The sequence below is a fragment of the Elephantulus edwardii genome, unplaced genomic scaffold (assembly GCF_000299155.1).
Source record: "Elephantulus edwardii isolate Elephantulus edwardi_28Jun2011 unplaced genomic scaffold, EleEdw1.0 scaffold00001, whole genome shotgun sequence".
Classification (NCBI taxonomy): domain Eukaryota; kingdom Metazoa; phylum Chordata; class Mammalia; order Macroscelidea; family Macroscelididae; genus Elephantulus; species Elephantulus edwardii.
Genome location: NW_006399751.1, coordinates 21,984,907 through 22,005,141, shown reverse-complemented (window position 1 = coordinate 22,005,141; position 20,235 = coordinate 21,984,907). Strand labels below are relative to the sequence as shown.

At 39.0% G+C, this 20,235-nt stretch overlaps 1 protein-coding gene across 2 annotated transcripts in view; it reads left to right on the top strand.

The window, feature by feature from the left end:
* MYO1B (myosin IB) overlaps positions 1–20,235 on the top strand; it is a 173,699-nt gene that overhangs the window by 128,945 nt on the left and 24,519 nt on the right. For both annotated transcript variants that reach the window (XM_006878750.1, XM_006878749.1), the window contains exons 13-20: positions 806–910; positions 4,285–4,347; positions 8,020–8,220; positions 11,233–11,459; positions 12,504–12,704; positions 14,914–15,007; positions 16,340–16,489; positions 18,409–18,477. In XM_006878750.1, the coding sequence (XP_006878812.1) occupies positions 806–910; positions 4,285–4,347; positions 8,020–8,220; positions 11,233–11,459; positions 12,504–12,704; positions 14,914–15,007; positions 16,340–16,489; positions 18,409–18,477 (1,110 nt within the window). The remainder of the gene's footprint in view (positions 1–805; positions 911–4,284; positions 4,348–8,019; positions 8,221–11,232; positions 11,460–12,503; positions 12,705–14,913; positions 15,008–16,339; positions 16,490–18,408; positions 18,478–20,235) is intronic.

The following is a 20,235-nucleotide window of genomic DNA, read 5'->3' as shown; positions in this document are numbered from 1 at the left end:
GATAAAAATAATGCCCTAAAATATAATACTTTTAGTAGTTCCACTCTGTCATCTGGGGTTGCTGTGAGTCCCCAAGCAATTCAATCAGCACACAGCAATAACATCATTTATGGAGGACTTTGAGGCTACTTGCTGAGTGTGTGTTCACAGCGAGCTATTTGGTTCTCCATTTTTTAGAAATGTTGTTTGTTGTCCTGTCAGATACGTACTGAGTTGTTACTAGGTGCTCTGCAGCACATAGAAATACCAAGGTGAACACACACCTGGTTCATCATTGCCTTTAAGGGATGTCCAGCCCAGTAAGGCACATGAACGTGAAGCTAGTCCATGCATGTGTACGCATATGTGCACACATGACAAGTGGATCTGACCTGGCATCGGGTAAGTAGTCAAGGAAGGAGGCCTTTTTTTGAGCTCTAAAATTTCACCTGAGAACAGAACAATAAGAACTTTTGCTGCAAATAGTGAATCTCACTGTTAATCTTCTTATTCCCTAGAAGGAACAAAAAATGTACTTCTTATATTTTTTTTTTATTTGTAAACTCTGTGTGTGTAGTGCATCTCTGTCAACTGAAAATCTTCATCCTTCACAAACTGTACATTTTATGTATCCTTCATTCATTCACTTATTCATGGGCTGTTCATTTCTCAAGTAGCCCAGATATGCAAGCCACTGTGATCAGAGCTGTGTGCTGGTCCTCGTGAAATCTGAAATGCCATGCGTGCTGTTTCTGGTGGATTGAAATGCCAGCATTTCATTGACAGGGTTTAAGAACTGTTTTCATTCCCTCCCCCCCCCAAACAGGACAACAGTTTTGAACAGTTCATTATTAATTACTGCAATGAGAAGCTGCAACAAATCTTCATTGAATTGACCCTTAAAGAAGAACAGGAAGAATATATTCGGGAGGTAATGTTCAAGTCCTTTCTCTTTCTTTTATTTTTTTTTTCTTTTTAAAAATTACTTCATTTGAGCCAAAGGCTTACAAATCATACTCGTTTTTCATACATTTATAGACATTTTTGTTTGGTATAGACATTATTATTTTATAAGAGCAGTTATCATTGATTAATTAATTAAGATCTCTAATCAGCCCTCATTGTGTATTGCCTTTCTCTTTACCCAACCCATCAATTTATTAAATTTTACTCCCTTTCCCTCCCTTCCTATCCCTGTACAATGCCACAATTGGTTGTATCAATATGTTAACCTTTCCTTAACTTTGTTTAACAGCAGCCCCATATCATGATGACTCTCTTCATTACATTTTATTACCCATTCTTATGTTACTGACATATGAATTCTCAAATACTTTTTAAAAATGTTCTTCTTTTGTAAATTTTTTAAAAGAAAATATCTTCAATTAAAATATTTTATTTAACATTTTTATTCTCTTTAAAATATTTAAATACATAAATTGTGGATTCCAAAACTATGTAAACACTACTTTGAAATACATATATATTCACATTATTTAAAGTAACCAGGTTTATGGTCTTAATTTGCTTTTTGCTACCATTTCAATGTGTCAGAACAATGCCTAGCACCTAGTAGATGTACAGTACTTATCAGCTGATTCACTGTGGTCTCATTGGAATTGAGCGATGATGTAAAATAATAATAATGAGTTAAGAAATTAGCCCATACAAACAACCCTGGCATATTCATGCATTAATTTTATGCAATAATTGTCCTTATGAGACTGATTTAGTTAATTTAGCATAATGCTGTCTGGATTCTCCCATGTTATATTGTATTCTACAAAATTGTTGCTCAGTGCTGCATAGTGTTCCATTGTGTGACTGAACAGTAATTTCTCAGGTCATTTGTTTGCTGATGGATATTCAGGCTGTTTCCATGTTGTTGGTATTATGACTAATGCTGCTGTGAACATAGATGTAGGTGTACAAATCCCCATTTGTGTCTCAGTCTTATTTTCCTTGGGGTGTATTTCCAGCAGTGCAGTAGCTGAGTCATATGGGATAACTAGTAAGACATAGATAAAAGTCCAAAAGTGAGGAAGGGCACGGAGGCAGAGGATGGAGAAGAGAGGAAATCCCTAGGTTAACAGTTTAGTGAGTTGAGTTTGGATGTGAAGGAATTAGGAAAGATCCATTGGGAACCTGGAAAGGCAAGGTAATAATAGTAGGCATAGATCAATGGTAATTAGTTTTATAAAACACAGTATATATAAATGATCGTTTTAAACACAATATGAATGTAAGAATGTGTGAATTGCAGAGCACAGGAATGATACACAGCGTATATGGATTTTGTATGCAAGCCAGTATGAAATGAAAATAGAGAAAAAGAAATTCATGCAACTGAATGCCACTCAGTCATTTTAAAGAACTGATAGTTGATATTTCCAGGAACATGGATGACACTCAAAAGCAACTACAGCCAGCCTGAGAAGACTGCATATTATAGAGTTCCGTTTTTATGTTAGTTTGGGAAAGGCAGCTGCAGAGATAGAATAGTCAGTGGGTTACAGGAGATTTTGACTGCAAAGAGAGTCTATGTGTGGTTAGTGGCAGTTACACAGCCCAGGCATTTGCCAGAGCAGGGAGTTGTTCTGCTACCCCAAATGTAGCACCTCTCTGGCTGTTCAAATCCACCCGCTGCTCCACACGGGCTGTCTCCTCGTGTGCAGTTCACAGCCTGGGGAACCCACCGGAAGGTGCCTCCAGGGGCTGACTTAATGGTGGTAGATTTGAGGTTTTTGACACCAAAATAATCAATATTAGTGGACATAAGTTAAAGTATAATTTAAAGCATTACTCAGTCTTGAAAGGCTTTTTAAAAAAAATTGATGAACAAAATGAGAAGGATCTTTTGTGGAAAAACAATGTATCCAAACTTTGTAAATAAATCAGAGTAATATAAAAAATATAAATATAAAAAATCAGAGTAATACAAAAAAATTTAAAAAATTAAGGAAACAGTTTTTTAATAAAAATAGCTAACATTGCTTGGCACTGTTCTATATTTTATATGTGAATTCTCTCATTTAATGTAATGTTTGTCAAGTTTCATATTGTTTAATTATAAAATATTTACTTGTTTTCATAATTTAAATAGCCAGTCTTCTTTTATAAACATGAAGTAATTTATTTCAAAAAAATAAGGAATTGTATCTATATTTTTGCCCCATTTATTTGCTGTAATCCATTAGTAAAGACATTACTTTTGTTCAGCTTTCTGTAGTGTTGTTTTAATGTATTAAGTACACAGAGTCTTTTGAGAGGTTTTTGTTGTCACTGTATTTTAAAAAATGTGGTTGTTATCCCCAGTGACTTAGTAAAACAATCCATTTGCTCTAAATCATAAATACTTCCTCTTTCTTTTAGAATGATCGTTATGCTTTAGAAGCATTTTAGCCTTGTCTGGCACCTTTTGCAAACATAAACATCCTAAAAAGCCCGATTCATTCTCTTCCGGTCTTCTCATAATAAAGAGCTTGCTCAAACTTTGATCTGTAACTTAAAACAGTTTGTACAGATTGTCTAAGACACTTCTAAGAGTATATAGGAAGATTCCCAGCTTGCTGAATGAATTAAATTTCTTCTTCTCAAAAGATAAAGAAATGTTTACACTTAGGGATGGAGTGTAAAAAGGCCCAGAATGAGCACGCTGACTGCAGACTTGGCTTCTAGCCAGTGTTACAACCCGTTGACCGATTTTCATGTGTTCCATTATGTCGGAAGCATTTTGTTTAGCACTGGGCTTTTTGAATACTTGAAATAGTGAAAGAGTTAACCATTTTGCAACCATATATTTAAGAATATCGAAATATTCTCAGCTTGTCCCTATTCACTGGAGTCACTTCTCCAGTGAAAACTAATTCCCACCCCTTTGCAATTGAAAATTAACAAGGGGGAAAAAATGTAGGTCTTAGATTGTTGGGATCAAGCAAGTTCTGACATATTTCCTTATAAACATAGTAAATATATACAGAGGAATATTGACCTCACGAACTGTTGAGTCAAGACTCGGCCCGGTGCCAGCGAAGGACATGGGAAGTAGCCACAGATGGGAGCCTGGAATGAGAGACGGCCCGTTCAAGATCATTTGTTTTAATCGAATAGAGTCAATGTTGGACTGCTGTGCTCAGAAAGTTTGTGGAACTGGAAGGGGGACATTTGTAGCACTGACTCTATAAACCAAATATTCTGAGAGGAAATAAAATATGTTGAGGCAGGTGGGGTGTTTTAAGGATGTGATAGTATTGCTGCATCATGATACAGAATCTGATTTTGTTTTGTTCCGCCTTTACCTTGTAGGACATAGAGTGGACTCACATCGACTACTTCAATAATGCTATCATTTGTGACCTAATAGAAAATGTGAGTACATAGATAACATTTCCTTAAAAGTAGGTTTTTTGGTTTGATAGAAATAATTACTTACAAATAATCTTACTGCTTTCTGTGATAAGCATTTGTATTTAACCACTGTGCCACTTTCTTTGTCACTTTCTTTAAGGAAATGTAGAATTCTGGAGACTTATATTTGTAAGAAATCATATGCTATTCTCAAACACATACATAAACACCTGGGCGTTTTAATATGCCCCAGGACATAACATGAGCCCATCTGTGGTTCTAAGGTACTGAGCCCCTACATAGAGCAGCCTGCTTTTGTGTGTCTAGAACACGGGTTCAATCCAGGGTCACTGACCGAGTGAACACTGAATAGAGTAGCTTCCAAGCAGCCATTTGGGTATTTTATAAATTTAACCATTGCATTTCCTAAAACTCCAGTGCCCCATTCATATGGGAATAAGGAGCAGGGAGAAGGGAGTGCCAAGGGGTGAATTTAACAGGACCCCCGAAAAAATTTCAAGTTGACTTGATTTGGCCCATGGACTGTGTGCCGAAGATACTATATGTGACAGCGCAGTGACCAAGGCCATGGAAACTTTTTGGTGATGCAAGTATATGAAAAGACTTAAAGTATGATAAATTATTTGATGCTTTTTTTTTTTATGCTTTTTTAAAATTATGTTTCACGCATGTACTTTTTTTTTTTTTTTTTGCTCCCTCCCTCCAATCCACAAAAGTCTTCGACCTCAGGATTTCTCCCCTCCCCTCTTTGTATATCCATGACATCCCACTGGTTATCCTTCTGTTTTTATAATAATGGTCTTATACAGTATTTCTTCTTAGGCTCCTGAGTTAGTTCACTCAGCTCAATGCTCTCTAGCTTCTCCCATGGTATATAGTGTTGCTCTTGAGTGCTATATAGTATTCCATTGTGTGAAGGTTCCCTAGTATCCAGTCATTTGTTGATGGATATTTTGGCTGTTCTTGATATTGTGAATAATGCTTCTATGAACATAAGTGTAAAAATCTCCATTTGGTTTTGATGCTTTTTACCACACCTTCTGAACTTTTGGTTTTACACCACATTCTGCATTTATATGAACTGACTGGTGAAATGGATTTGTGTGTGGAACTAGGAAGCTCTTTTGCTTTAAAGTTAAAGCTTAACCATGAAGGCTTTAAGGTGTGCTTACAGTCCTGGCCTTGGTAGAGGAACACTTTTGAAACAACGTCTTAGAGGCTTTGTTGTCTTTCAGGCCTAAGAGCAGTTAGTTAGAGCAGTTGTCTCAGAGAGGCAAGTGCAAGGTTTCTGAAATAAAATATCAGGCTCTAAAATGACAACAAATCACTCACTTTCTGTTCATGACGAACAAATCCTGTTGAAACTTAGGTAGTGCCAGTTTTCCATCCTAGAATTCCAAGATGTTCACAAGAGTGGAATAGCTGGTTAAATTGAATGTGAGTAGTAGTCTAAAAAGCATCACCATTTTAATAAAAATGTTGTTGTTGTTATGTGCCGTCGAGTTGCTTGCGACTCATAGCGATCCTATGTACAACAGCCCTAAACTCCGCTCTGTCCTGTGCCGATCGTACTGTCTCTGACACTCCCATCCCGATTATCCCAGTCACTGAATCAATCCACCTCATAGAGGGCCTTCCTCTCCTGCGCTGTCCCTCCACCCTCCCAAGCATGATATCCCTCTCCAGGGACCGGTCCCTCCTCACAACATGTCCAAAGTATGTTAGACGGAGCCTCAGAATCTTTGCCTCCAAGGAGCCACCCAGTTTAACCCTTTCCAGGACAAATCTGTTTGTTTTCCTAGCAGTCCATGGTACTCTCAATACTCTTCTCCAGCACCACAGCTCAAAGGCATCAATTCTCCTTCTATCCTCCCTGGTCATTGTCCAACTCTCTGATGCATAACAAGTGATTGCGAAGACCATAGCCTGTATCAGACACACCTTAGTCTCCAGAGAGATACCATTGCTCTTCAGTACTTTGGAGAGGTCCCTAACAGCAGACTTTCCCATGGCAATGCGCCTTTTAATTTCCTGGCTGCTGGTGCCAAGACTGTTGACTAGGGAGCCAAGCAAACTAAAGCTGTGTACAATCTCAATCTCTTCACCATCCATCCTGATGCTGCCAATTGGTCCAGTGGTGAGAATCTTTGTCTTCTTGACATTGAGCCTCAATCCATATTGTAGGCTGCAGTCCTTGACACTCTGCAGCAGGCAGGTGCGCGACATTCGTTCTGGCAGGCCCTCAGAGGAGGGGTTAGGCATCCGACTAGCTTAATAAAAATACTATTTGAAAAGTATGAACAGTCTTAAAATGTGAACACTGGTATTCCCAGAAGCAATTCCAAACTCATCAAAAATCTTGGAAATCCTTGGAGAGTTTTCCGGGTAAATCTTGTGACCTAGGCAGTTCGCTGTGGGAACTTTAACTTTCAGAATCCCTGACCAGCACATTTTCTTTCTTAAACCATAGTGTTTAATTATTTTCTTTCATGAAAAAATAAAAAACGGGGGAGGAGAGAAAAGGAAGAGCAGTAATGCACTTAATTTAGCAAGATTATCTCAGCCAAAAAAATTCCCTTGCATATATGATTGCAAAACCTCATGCTCGCGCAGGAGCCTAAGTACGTAAATAAAGGAAATGTTTCCTTCCAGTATCCCTTAACAATCATGTTTATTCTGGGGCTGTTTTGAACACACTTGGGCCTTGAGAGTCCACACTTCCCCTGGGCTTTGTCTGGATTGAATAAGCCCTGGCTGGAAGATTCCGTGGCCCCTGGAGGAGAGGGAAAGGCCGTGCCTCACTGGATGTGGGGGAGGCTGGCTGTCAGTGGTCATGGTGGTCCTCTTTGACACATACTGGCCAGTCATCAGCACCAACCTTTAAGGGTGATCCTATACTAGGATATACTAACAACAGTCATCCAGCAGAGTTAAGAGGCTTCCTCATTCCTTTGTCTGTTTAGGATAAATATGACCACAGGCTTTGAACACACAAGTAAATTCTCACTCATGTTTACCATCCATTTAGAAATCCTATATGAAGTCGGAATTTTATTCTAAACACTTACTCTTGAAAACAGCTTGATTGTATGCATCCCTAAAAGCAGCCTTCAGAAAAAGAAGAAAAAAAAATTACAGCATTTTTCCCCCCTAGGAAATAAATGTTATTTTGAACACATGAACAATTTGGAAACATCTGAAGTCAGTTTCCTTCCCCAGCTAAGACTCAAACAATGGCCTTAGAAGACTGCTTTGCAATTTATGACAGCATGTTATAGAGACTGTACTGTCACATTAGTTTTGTACTTCTGGATTTGTGAGAGCTTGAGCCTTTGAGATTCCACATGCCTTTTCCTCCCCCCAGACAATATGAGGTGCAGTCATCCGCCCTCTAAAGTGGTGTGGGTGATACCTCGACCCTATTCTGTGGGGGATGGAGTCAGTGTCAGGATTAGCAAAGATTTATGCAGACACACTCCTGCCCTCACACACCTGGGTCGAGCTGGAGGAGAGCTGAGTGCTGTGGCTTTTTTTCTTTGTTTGAGCCCTCTAGTCTTTGTTTCAATTGAGCAGAATTTTCTTGTGACCCAGTTGATTGTGTTTGATGGTGTAATTGGGAGTAATTATTAAAACAATGCAGTGAGGAAGGAAACGTCATTTCCTTTATTCCAGAACACAAATGGAATCCTGGCCATGTTGGATGAAGAGTGTCTGAGGCCCGGCACGGTCACCGATGAGACCTTCTTAGAAAAACTCAACCAGGTCTGCGCCACCCACCAGCACTTTGAAAGCAGGATGAGCAAGTGCTCCAGATTCCTCAATGACACGACTCTGCCTCACAGCTGCTTCAGAATTCAGCATTATGCTGGCAAGGTATGGCCAGCCTGGAACTATGTCCCCAGGGAAGAGAGATTCTCTGTTGTCATGTCATTTAGACTCATGGCTCCCTTGTGGGGTGGGTCCCTGGATAGCTTTCAGGTTCCAGTGTCAGATCCATAAGGAATTGCACAGCTAACCCAAAGACTGCTTCTCCTCTGGAGGTTTAAATCCACCAGTGGCTCCTCAGCAGAAGGATGGACAGTCTCTTCTGTGTGATTTACAATCCGCGGAACCCAACTAACAGTCAGCTCTGAGTCAGTTCCAACTCCGTGGCGGTGAGTTGAGTTTGGGTGACTTCTTTGAAATGCGTCTCCAGGCCTTTATCCCAGGGTACCTTGGGGACTGTCGACTTTGTGTGTAGCCAACTCATAGCCTTGGAGACAGATCTGACTTACAGCTAAACTTTGATTTCGTTTCCCAGACTGTAAATCACTAAGGAGTTAATTGCTGGTCTTCCTTTCGGGCAGCCTTGCATCTCCCTACAGATTATGGCACCAGAGCTCCCTTGTCATTCAGTTGCTAAATTAAATATTGTAGCAGGGACTCCTTACATCTCCAAGAGAGGCATTCTTAAACAAACTTTCATGTAAAGTCAAGTGCAGCTGGCAAGTAGCGAATCATTAGATGTTTCATAGTCTGGACCATGTTGAATTAAATCATATCAGTTCAGATAGCCAAACCAGTGGGCTTAATGAAGGATCCAAATAGATTTTTAAATTTACACTAACCCAAGAAAAAGATCTGTTAAAACTGATAGAAGAGGTTTGCCAATAAAAATGAGAGCATACTGAAGACTAAACAGTAAGGTTTTAAAAGTATAAGTCATTTAATAAAAAATCATGATTCTTGGATTGAGGCTTTGGCATGACACTAGAGAAATCTCCACCTTTTAATAAATATAACTTATTAATAAACATCACTTACTTGATACTTAGGGGAAATAATTTTATGCCATTTACTATATATATATATATAACACTAATATAAATTGTTGTTGTTATGTGCCATAGAGTAGCTTGTGACTAATAGCGGCCCTGCTCTATCTTGTGCCAACTTTAGTATCTCTACACACCTACCCTCATTACCCCAGTCACTGAATCAATCTATCTCATTGAGGGTCTCTCCTTTCTCTGTCCTTCCACCCTCCCAAGCATGATGTTCCTCTCCAGGGACTGGTCCCTCTTTGAAATATGTCCAGAGTATGTTAGACGAAGCCTCAGAATCCTTGCCTCCAAAGAGCAGCCTGGTTTCACCCTCTCTAGGATGAACCTGTTTGTTCTCCTAGCAGTCCATGGTATATTCAATACTCTTCTCCAGCACCACAACTCAAAGCCATTAATTCTCTTTCTGTCATCCCTAGTCATTGTGTAGATTCTGATGCATAGCAAGCAATTGCAAAGACTGTGGCCTGGATCAGGTGCATCTCAGTCTCCAGACTGATGTCATTGTTCTTTAGTACTTTGGAAAGGTCCCTGACAGCTGACTTTCCTAATGCAATTAGTCTCTTGATTTAGACAACATTAATTTTTTTTAAATTTTATTTTATTAATGTTAATGAACATTTACAGAGATTTTGGATTGTCATTCATTCATTGTTGCACTGTTTTCTTTACACCCTCTCCCCCCAGTTCACTCCTCTCTTTAAAAGCAAAAGATAAACTTCATTGGTATACAATCCCCTCAACCCTGACCCAGACAACCCCCCCCACCCGCCCCCAATGCACTCTGCTATGCAACCTTAATTCTGGATTCCTGTGATAATCATAATATGCTATCATATATCACAATATTAATTTTTTAAAAGTCTGAAGTGTTATTCAATCCCTTCTTATTAATAAGTTGTAATTTCCAAAGAGAGAAGAGTACTCTATATTTAGCAAAAAGTAAATACATAATTCTTGAATTATTTTGCATTTCAAAATATAGAAGCTTGGTATTTCTAAATTTTCACCAGACCATGGGCATACCGTGCTTTACCGCGTCTTGCAGATACTAGGTTTTTATTTCTTTGGTTTGGGTTGTTTTAGAAATTGAACTTTTATGATAACTGTGTGTACAACAAGTCTGTTGGTACTATTTTTCTGAAAGTAGGTGTTCTTTTTGTATTTGTGTGTCACATTTTGGTTATTTTCATATTTTTTCCCTCATTAATGCTCTTTGCACACTTAAACTACTAACTCAAATCCAGTGTTGTCAAGTCTGAAGCAACTGCTAGCTCACTCTTGTGGGTTTCTAGAGACTGTATTGCCCTAGAGAGGTTTACCCATCCTTCTCCTGTGGCTCAGCTGGAGTTGTTCAAACTGCCCAGAGAGGCACCACCTTTGGTTAGGAGCGCGACTTCCTATGGACTAGACCACCAACGCTCCCTCACTAAACTACAGTCCTTGATGTGGACATAACTGTGGATGGAGAAACCAAAATATTTATGTGACTTTTTAAATTTCAATATTCACTTGATTGTGAATTACTCTTCTGTTACTGAGACAGAATTTCAACTTGGAAGCTAATTTGATATTATATAGTGTGATTAACATGGTCTGGAATCAAACCTGCAGTAAGTCCAGAAATGCCTGTATATTATTAAAAGAGACTGTGCTGATCACTTTCTCAGTTGGTTTAGGATATCTATGAAAATAACAATATTATTTCTACTTTGTTTCCCCCTATCTGCTTTTAAACAGACCAAAATTGGCTCATGTGAACTAGAAAATGAAATAAAACCACAAAAATAGCTCCATTAAAAAAAAATCTGAAATCCTTTGAAAAATGTTATGATAACATTTTAGGAGTTATTCTTGCAGATCCTGAAGGTAATAGAATTTCTTTTTACTCTTTTGTAATTTAGACAGATGGAATTTCAACTTAGAGGCTAATTTGGTATTAGAGTGTGACTAACACGAACAAAGTGTTTTGCTGGAGAAGGACGAGGCTGCACATTTTTTCTTCGCGGTGGTGACATTATTGCGTGCCATGTGCTAGCTGTTGACTTCCATATGCTGCCCCTAGGTGCTGTACCAGGTGGAGGGATTTGTGGACAAAAACAATGATCTTCTCTATCGTGACCTGTCCCAAGCCATGTGGAAAGCTGGCCACTCCCTCATCAAGTCTTTGTTCCCTGAAGGGAACCCTGCCAAGATCAACCTGAAAAGGCCTCCTACGGCCGGATCACAGTTCAAGGCCTCTGTGGCCACACTGATGAAAAACCTGCAGACCAAGAACCCCAACTACATTAGGTATGTCTGACACATGACATTTTTCAACTTTGTAATGTTTAAATGTGAATTCATTCAAGAAGAAGATCATTTTCCTGTTTGCTTAGATCTGAGTGTAACTCAAGCCAAAAATAATTTAAATACTTACAGGTCAAATTATTTGTTATTCTGAGGTTTGCCTTAAAAAAAAAAAAAGTCAATGTCTCTAACCAGTAAAATAAGGAATTAAAAAATGGAGAATTGAGTGAATCTGAGTAGTGGCACAATTTTACCCATTTTCATTTTGTTTTAAACTGATAAATTAACAATTGAAACATTAAGTTTATACCTACATAAGTGTATAAGATAAATGTATATAAAAGGAAGTCTATTGGTATCATTTTTCCAAAAGCAAAGGCTCATTTGGTATTTCTGTGTCACATACTGGTAATTCTCATATCACATTGCTAATTCTCATATTTCACATTTTCCCCCACAATGCTGTTTGCACAGTTAACAAACTACTAACTCAAACTCTTTGCCATCAAGTGACAACTCTGCAGCACTTTTCAGAGGCTGTAAATGATATATATTTTTTGTATATAAACATTTATTTATAAATATTCTTTATTCACGTACACACACACCTATTTAAACATCCACATCAATATATAAAGTATTTCTCTCCTCTCAGCCCTCCTGTTGCCTACGATCCCTTCTCTTCAGAGTCTCCATCTTCATAGTCACCAGAGGTAGCATCACTACTGACTTCCAACCACAGTTAGATTTTCTTTAACTTCTATAAACAGGATCATATATTTTTACGTCTGACCTCTTTCACACAACAAAATGGCTAATGACATTCGTCCTTGTTGCTTGCATTGGTAGTCCTTTTTTATTGCTACATAATCCTTTTTCAGACTATTTTGTAATTATCTGAAATAATAGTAAAAGAATTAAGTTTATTTCTCAAGAATAAGAAATTAATGCCTTAGGAAATAATTAACTATAAATGCTTTGGACACTTGGAGAGGCGATGTCCATAAGAGACAAAATTTAATATCTAAAATCTATGCAATTCTTTAGGTGTATCAAGCCAAATGATAAAAAGTCGGCGCACATCTTCAACGAGGCCCTGGTGTGTCACCAGATCAGGTACCTGGGTCTCCTGGAGAACGTCCGAGTGAGGAGGGCAGGCTACGCCTTCAGGCAGGCTTATGAGCCTTGTCTGGAAAGATACAAAATGCTGTGCAAACAGACATGGCCTCACTGGAAAGGCCCAGCACGGTAAGCAATGGATGGGTCATGTTTAATAATGAACATTTAAAACATTTACATAATGTGGTGTTGGGTTGGTTTTGATTTGTTTTATTTGTAAGCTGTTAGGTGAAACTTGAAATTTGTGGAAAAATTGGATGCGGCCTTGTTTTGGGGCCTCATCTGTCAGATTACTGTTTGTGCTAATTCTTGATTAGTTAGTGTTCTGAACTTTCTATCAGGTCAACACAGGGCTTATCAAGCCAACACTTAGAATTTATACATCAAGAGAAATTTTAGAATATGCCTGGAGCCACTAAATTGTTGTCAGGCATTGTCGAGTTCATTACAACTCATAGCAAATCCGTGTGACAGAGTAGAATTGCTCCCATCAGGTTTTCTGTGCTGTAATTTCTTTCAAAGCAGGTGGCTAGGTCTTTCTGCAGCAGAACAGCCGGGTAGGTTTGAACCATCAACCGTCTGATTAGCTGCCATATGCTTACCTATTATGCCTCTCAGACTCTTAATGGCAAGGAAGTAGGCAGCAGTTAATAGTTGGTATTTATATTTCCGTAGCATCAGGGAAGGTTGATGTTAGAGTTATCTTGGATTACTACTCATAGCTTTTCTCTTTTTTGCATGTTATTGTTATTGTTAGGTCCTGTCGAGTCATCTGCAACTCACAGCTACTCTGTATAGTAGCTCTGAAGCCTGCCATGTCCTGAACCATTCTCACTGACTCTACACTCCTACCCCCATTATTCTAGTTACTGTGTCAATTAATCTCATCCAGGTTCTTCCTCTCCACACTGTACCTCTACCCTTCTGAGCATGAAAATCCTTCTCCTAGGTCTAGTCCCTCCTGCCCACGTGCCCAAAATATGTGAGACAGAGCTGCAGAATCCTTGTCTCCAAGGAAAAACTTGGTTTCACCCTCTCCAAGACAGACCTGTTTATTTTCTTGGTGGTCCATGGTATGTTCAATACTCTAACATGGACAGTTTTTCTATTTGGAGAGTCTATGGATGGTAGCCTCAACTTTACCTGGATCTGAACTGAGAAATAGATACAAGAGCAGTAAAGATTCCGTGTGTATTCACCTCTAAAGCTGGCTGAGGAGTGCCACTTGGACCCCAGGCTAGATAGCTTCCAACTCATCCACCTCGAATTGTTCTTGCTGTCTCTAGATGGTCCGCCTGTCTTGTGAAGTAGCACCATAAGCTGTCCACCTGCAGAAAGAGCTTTTGAGCTTGTTGAGCAGGCTGCCACAAATGGAAAATCTGTTCTTAGGGGTTCAGTGGCCTTTCTACTACTCTCACCACTCAAAGAAATTGTCTTTATCTATGGGGTGCAGAGACTCTCAAATGAGGCCTGATGTGCCTCTTTCGGGGACCTATACTGGAACTCTTGGATCTGTCTTCTACCGTCTTGGTGTTGCTTTTATGTTCTCACTGAATGTGAGCTTTCACGAGAAGATTAATTCATAACCGTCTGCCTTTATTATAAAAGATACAAAAAATACCAGAAACATGTGGTGTGGTCTCTTCTGCATAGTTGAATAATTAAATTGTGCACTATCTGGGTACTGGGTTTTTTTAATTCCTTTTGCTGTGTGGTGGTGTACTGAGTCCTGAGTGTACCTTCTGATGGATGGTACGTCATACTCAGGACATGTCTTCTCTCTGCCCTGCACCAGTCCACAGCATGAGGGAACAAGTTAGTTTTAACAATTGATGTTCAGAGTCCAGGATGAAAAGAAATGGACAAGCCAAGTCCAGTCCTAGCTTCTGCCATGTAATGCCTACATTCCTTAGCATCCTGTTGGTTGATCACTTAGTACATCTTAAGGGACAGGAGCAATGCTTAAAATAGTTTCAAAGATTAACTAAGGAGCTGAGTTCCTGGCACACCTATCAGGCCCTGTTTGGTAGATCATTACCTGTATATTTGATACAAGTATAACCTCTAGCAAGAAATTTGAAATAAAGAAATTTGGTTCATTGAGTATTTTCTTAAAATTCATAGTTCTGAAAACTTTTTAAAATATTATTTACTAGATTATATTTAATATGTGGAATTCAGGCTGGAAAATTCTTTGATAGAAGGGTGCTTCCTAAAAGCATTTACACTTGGAAATGAAGCAGGTCTTTTTATGCTACTGAGAACTTGATATCATCATAGAAGATAAACTATTTTTGAATCTCAGAAAATGCATTTTATTTCTGTTTTATTTTTACAGATCTGGTGTAGAAGTTTTGTTTAATGAATTAGAGATTCCTGTGGAAGAATATTCTTTTGGTAGATCAAAAATATTCATCCGAAACCCAAGAACAGTATGTAATCAATATTTTTACATTGTGAACTAAATTTATATTCATAGAGTCAAATTCTTAAAATGTAAGGTCAAAACATTGCCTGAGATGATGCCAGAAATTCTACATCTTGTGTTTATTTTCAGATGCATATGAGAACGGATCAAATAAAAAATAGTGGACAAAATAGAATTTTTTTATGAAACCTCAGATCTTTGATCTAATAGATTATTCAGCACTTCAGATATTATAAGTAAACAGATTATACAACAGTAAAACTTCTCAAATTCATAGTTAGTGAGAGTAAATTTAATTTGTATTTATAATATTTGAGTTATGTAATATTTTAGAAAATAGAGCTCTACTGAGAAGTATGCGATAGCACTCAAAATAATTTTTAAAATTAACAAGAGCACTTTAAATTCTGTCTTGTAAGAATCCAGAAGAGCCACTTACTTATAAGTGAATAGATCTACATGAGTGTACTTAGTATAACAGTTAAAGGGCAATTTAAAAATTAAGAAAAGTTGAAAAATGTTCTAACTTGCTCATGAGATGAACTTTGTTAGCCTCTCCTTTTCATTAGTAGTTTGCTCTTACAGAATTTTTTTTTCTTTTTAACAGCAGTGTTCTGTTGTGTTTCCACAGGTTTATAGAGCAATTTAGGCTCCTGTTCAGTAATTTCTACCTGGGTTGTTTAGTCACATCAGTTACATTCATCCCAGTGCATGAACAGTCCCAGGGTTCTTTTATTTCGCGTGCGTGTGTGTGTGTGTGTGTGTGTGTGTGTGTGTGTGTGAAATAGAAATTGCCCATATGTAGGTTACATACTGTGCATAGTGAGTTTAAGTGTGAGAGAGTTGCTTGGATTGCAAAAAAAATAGCTTAGTGTGTACTTTTAAATAATATAATCTCGTTGCCTTACCTCTTGACATTCTCCTTTTAGTGTCTAAGAAATTATTGGCCAATTGGTCTCATCTTTAGAGGAGCACAGTATTCACGAATAGATAATTATTTTTTGAGCTAATTGTTGTTTTAAGTATCAGGTGACTTCGGGGGATAGTTTTAGTTCAAGGTTTGATGAGTGTATCAGGCCAGCAGCCTTGAGCATCCTCCAGTCTCATCCAGTCGGTTTGTGGTATTGTTGGGGTTTTTTGTTTCGGGGTTTTTTTGGTTTTTTGTTTTTGTTTTTTTTAAGAAGTTGGAAGTTCTAGTCCACATTTTTCTCCCATCCTATCAAGATCCATTAATTGAGACCCAAATTCATAGCTTTTTTTTAACACCTGGAAGTTCATTCATGTGTGTTGTGACTTTGTGGAGCTTTTGTTCAATCCATTGATTATTTCTTCTTAGTTATTCAAATTGGAAGACCTGAGGAAGCAGCGACTAGAGGACTTGGCCACCCTCATCCAGAAGATTTATCGGGGCTGGAAGTGTCGCACTCACTTCCTGCTGATGAAGAAGAGTCAAATCGTGGTTGCTGCCTGGTACAGGCGATACGCGGTAAGAGTCACCGTCAGCTAGTAATGATGCTAACCTTTGCTGGAGAGATGTATATTCTTATCATCCCTTTTTCAAAGATGCGGAAATTAAAGCATAGCTCAGTTAAGTAGTTTGCCCACATCTCCCAGCTACTAGATGGCAGTACTGGGATTTGGATCGAGGACAGCTAGAAAGTCCTTCATTAATTACCATATTCTTTCTGCTCCACTGATACAGGCAGCGGAAAATGAAAATCTTTAATTTGGCTCTTGGAAGATTGAAGAGACAGTATCATTTAAACTTGTGACTTTGATAGGCTTAATTTTGTATTTAATCCCAGGAAACTAATGCTGCAGCCGTTTATTAGAATTCTGATTTAGGTTAAAAGATTGAGAATGTTTTTAGTCCACGGATATTTGACCCTACTGACTATGGGGGAAGATTCTGTAATAAAAATATATTTGCATAGTTGATAGGAGTTTCTTTGTAGCAGTGTGTAGATATTGTTATTGGAGCATACACGTTGGAGGGACCCTTGAAGGTTTGCCTTTGAACTACCTTGGACTTGAGTGTGTGCTCACAGAATACATTGTAGTGAGAAGAACACTGCTTCCAGTGCTTTTTCATCCTGTGCTTTTTCACTGGAGAGTGAGTTGAATAATTAATTAAATTTGCAGTCATATCTCCTTTATTCTTTTTTTGGCCATAAAGAGGTATTACTCAATCAGTAGACAATCAGGACATAATATATGCCAACCTAGTCCCCTGTAATTTAGTACATTACTTCCAGTTTTGGAATTGAATACTGTATTTAAGGTGAATAAGATACTTAAATTGATGAAGGTGATTAAGCTAAAGAAAATTGCTTCCTCTTTGAAATACTGTCTTTAAAATTTCATTTTCTAGTTAAAGGACATAATCAACATGACACGTCTTCAAGTTTGAGCATTAATATTGGATTCTCTTGGTGTGAGGCCCGGTCTCACCTGGCTGGGTGTCAGTGGCTTTTCTTTGTGGGCATGGCAGTGTTGCTTGACTTGTGCTACTGTATTACTTGACATCACTGGGTGATAATACTCTGCTTTCTGTTTGCCTCAGAAAGGCGGGTGGGGGCAACCAATAGCCATCCCTTCAGGACCCCTATTTAATCATCTCTTCTTTTGAAGTTACTAAGAAAGTCCAAGTTCAGACGTGTACTAAACTTACCCATGTCAAATTCTGCAAATATTTTTGAAACACCTACTATACCAGCCCTTAAAGACTAACCAAACAACTTAATTGCTGACGTCATAGAGTTTATGAGGAATAATGTGAATGTATGCAAACAAATAATGAGAACAATCAGATTGTAGTAATTGGTAGGAACGAAAGAGACCTGTGGTAAATAGCAGTGTGACGAGGTCTAACTTTTTAGATGGCATGGTCAAGGAAGACCTTTGGAGAGAGATGATTTCATTTGGCAGTGAACTGGGAAATGATGCCAAAGAAAAGTAGCAGTTGATACTTACTCGTTCAGCTGCACACTTTCTGTCTGCTGTATGTCTGACCTAAACAGTGCTGGTTTCTGGGCCATTTAGAAATAATTACATTATTGCACGTGTTGTTGTTGTTATTAAGTGCCTTCGAGTCGCAGGCGACTCATAGTAACCCTATGAAGGAGAGTCCTCAATGCTTGGGTGTCTTTCATCCTCTCTCCAGGTTCATAGGGTTTCCAGAGGCAAGCTATTGTACGTGTACTTTGGATTAACTATAATAATTTCGTACTATTATTTGTAGCTTTTATTTATTTTTATATTGGTTTCTGGAAGGATCTCAAATGATCAGAAGTTAATTGCACTGAGCAAACACTCTTCAATCCTTGTAGTGTGTGCAAGTCTATCCCAAATGGGCATACAGGCATGTAAATGGAACAACTAATACTTTCCCTTTGTGTCCTACAGCAACAAAAGCGGTATCAACAGATAAAGAGTTCTGCCTTGGTAATTCAGTCTTACATCCGGGGCTGGAAGGTGAGTGGAGAAGAACACCTGTTTCTTTGGAATTGTTGAGCCCTTCACAAGAATGGTGTCCTTAGGCCCCCTCAGAAGGGGCTGGCTCCTCTTCTCCCCACCCCCTACCGCCCCCGTAAATACTCACATCGCAGAATAAATATTATGGGCTTAGCTGGGGGCCTGGTGACCATGTCTTGGCTGCTTCCTCCTAACTAGCTTTCTTTTAAAGAGCTTTGTTCTCTATGCAGGAAATCCTTGAAATAATAGAGTACATGATTCCAATATCCTCTTGTCTACAGTTTGAGGAGGAAGCTGGAGCCTGGAGGCAGTCTCACAGCTGTTCCCTCAATACCTGTGAACTATGCCGAGTTTCAGCATCCCCAGCCAATGTCCTTCCGTAAATTCCCAGTCACTGTCTTAGGGCCCCATGACGATTATTAGATCCTGAGCACCCCAACGTCTTAGAGGGAGTGACAGTGGTTCTAAGTTCCTTCTGAAGCCTGAGGCTTGTTCAGCAGACTATGGCCAGAGAGCCAGATTGATTCAGTTGCTTGTTCACAATTGGTTATAAAATGCAGTAAAAATACTGATACCTGAAAATGATGTGAAATTGCTGTTTTTACTGGAACACAGCCACACACATTTATTTAACATATCCCCTGTGTCTGCTTTAACACTGTAGGAGCAATGTTGGTACCTGCTACAGAGACAATGTGGTCCCAAAGAGAAATTGTTTTTATTTACTCTCTAGCTCTTTATAGAAAGCATTTAACCACCGCTAATATAGGTCAGAGATACTCTAGAGCCTGTGTTGACTACTCTCCTTTAAAGAGATTTTATGGAGCAGGCCAGGCCCGGAGAGGATAATTCCACATAATTCCATGGCCTTGTACCCGGACCAGGAGTCCTGCAGCATCCTTGACTGTTGTCTAGGCGTGTGGACAGTCCTAAAGGCTGCTGGTCTTCCCATAGCAAGAGGCAGTATACAGCCTAGGGTGTATAGTGTAGATCCAGGATCTCATTTTCCAGTCCAGAGACTTCAGAGCCAGGACCCAAAGACATTCAAGCAAGGTGTCCTTGTGGCCTCCACAGTTACTTTCAAACAACTACTGGTTTTGGACCAGTAAGATAATTTTGTTTTAGCAATTTTTAAAAATCTTTCTTGAGTAAAAAGTGTGTATCGGAGTCAGTGAGACTGATTCAGGACAGGACAGGCTTCAGAGCTGTTGTACATAGGGTCGCTATGAGTTGTAGGCAACTAGATGGCACATAGCACATCATTACCACCCGACTCATAGTTATCCTTGAGGACAGAGTAGAGCTGTCCCCATAGAGTTTCCAAGGCTTTACAGAAGCAGACTGCCTCATCTTAGTATCAATGGCTGGCATGTTCAAATCACTGACCTTTCTTTTATTTAACAGCCAAGCACTTAACCAGTGAGCCACTGGGCTCCATAAATAGTACAGTTACAGTGATGTTCCAGACAGTAGCAGTAAGAAATTTGAGGATTTTAGGGAGAATTACTAGGTTTTGTCTGGCCACATCAGGAGATGAGTTACTGCCCCTCTGGTGAATGCCAACTTACACTGTGGCGCCACCAGCCTTTCCCTGCCACTGGGTCAGGGCCTGGAAGACTGCTGGCCAGTCTCAAGCAGGCCTCACCATTGTGTTTGATGGCATCGTCACATGTCATCTTATGATCTGTTTTGAGCTAAGATACTTCCCCTTCTATTTTTTTGTAAGTTCCTATTTTTTTTTTGCAAGTAGAAATGAGT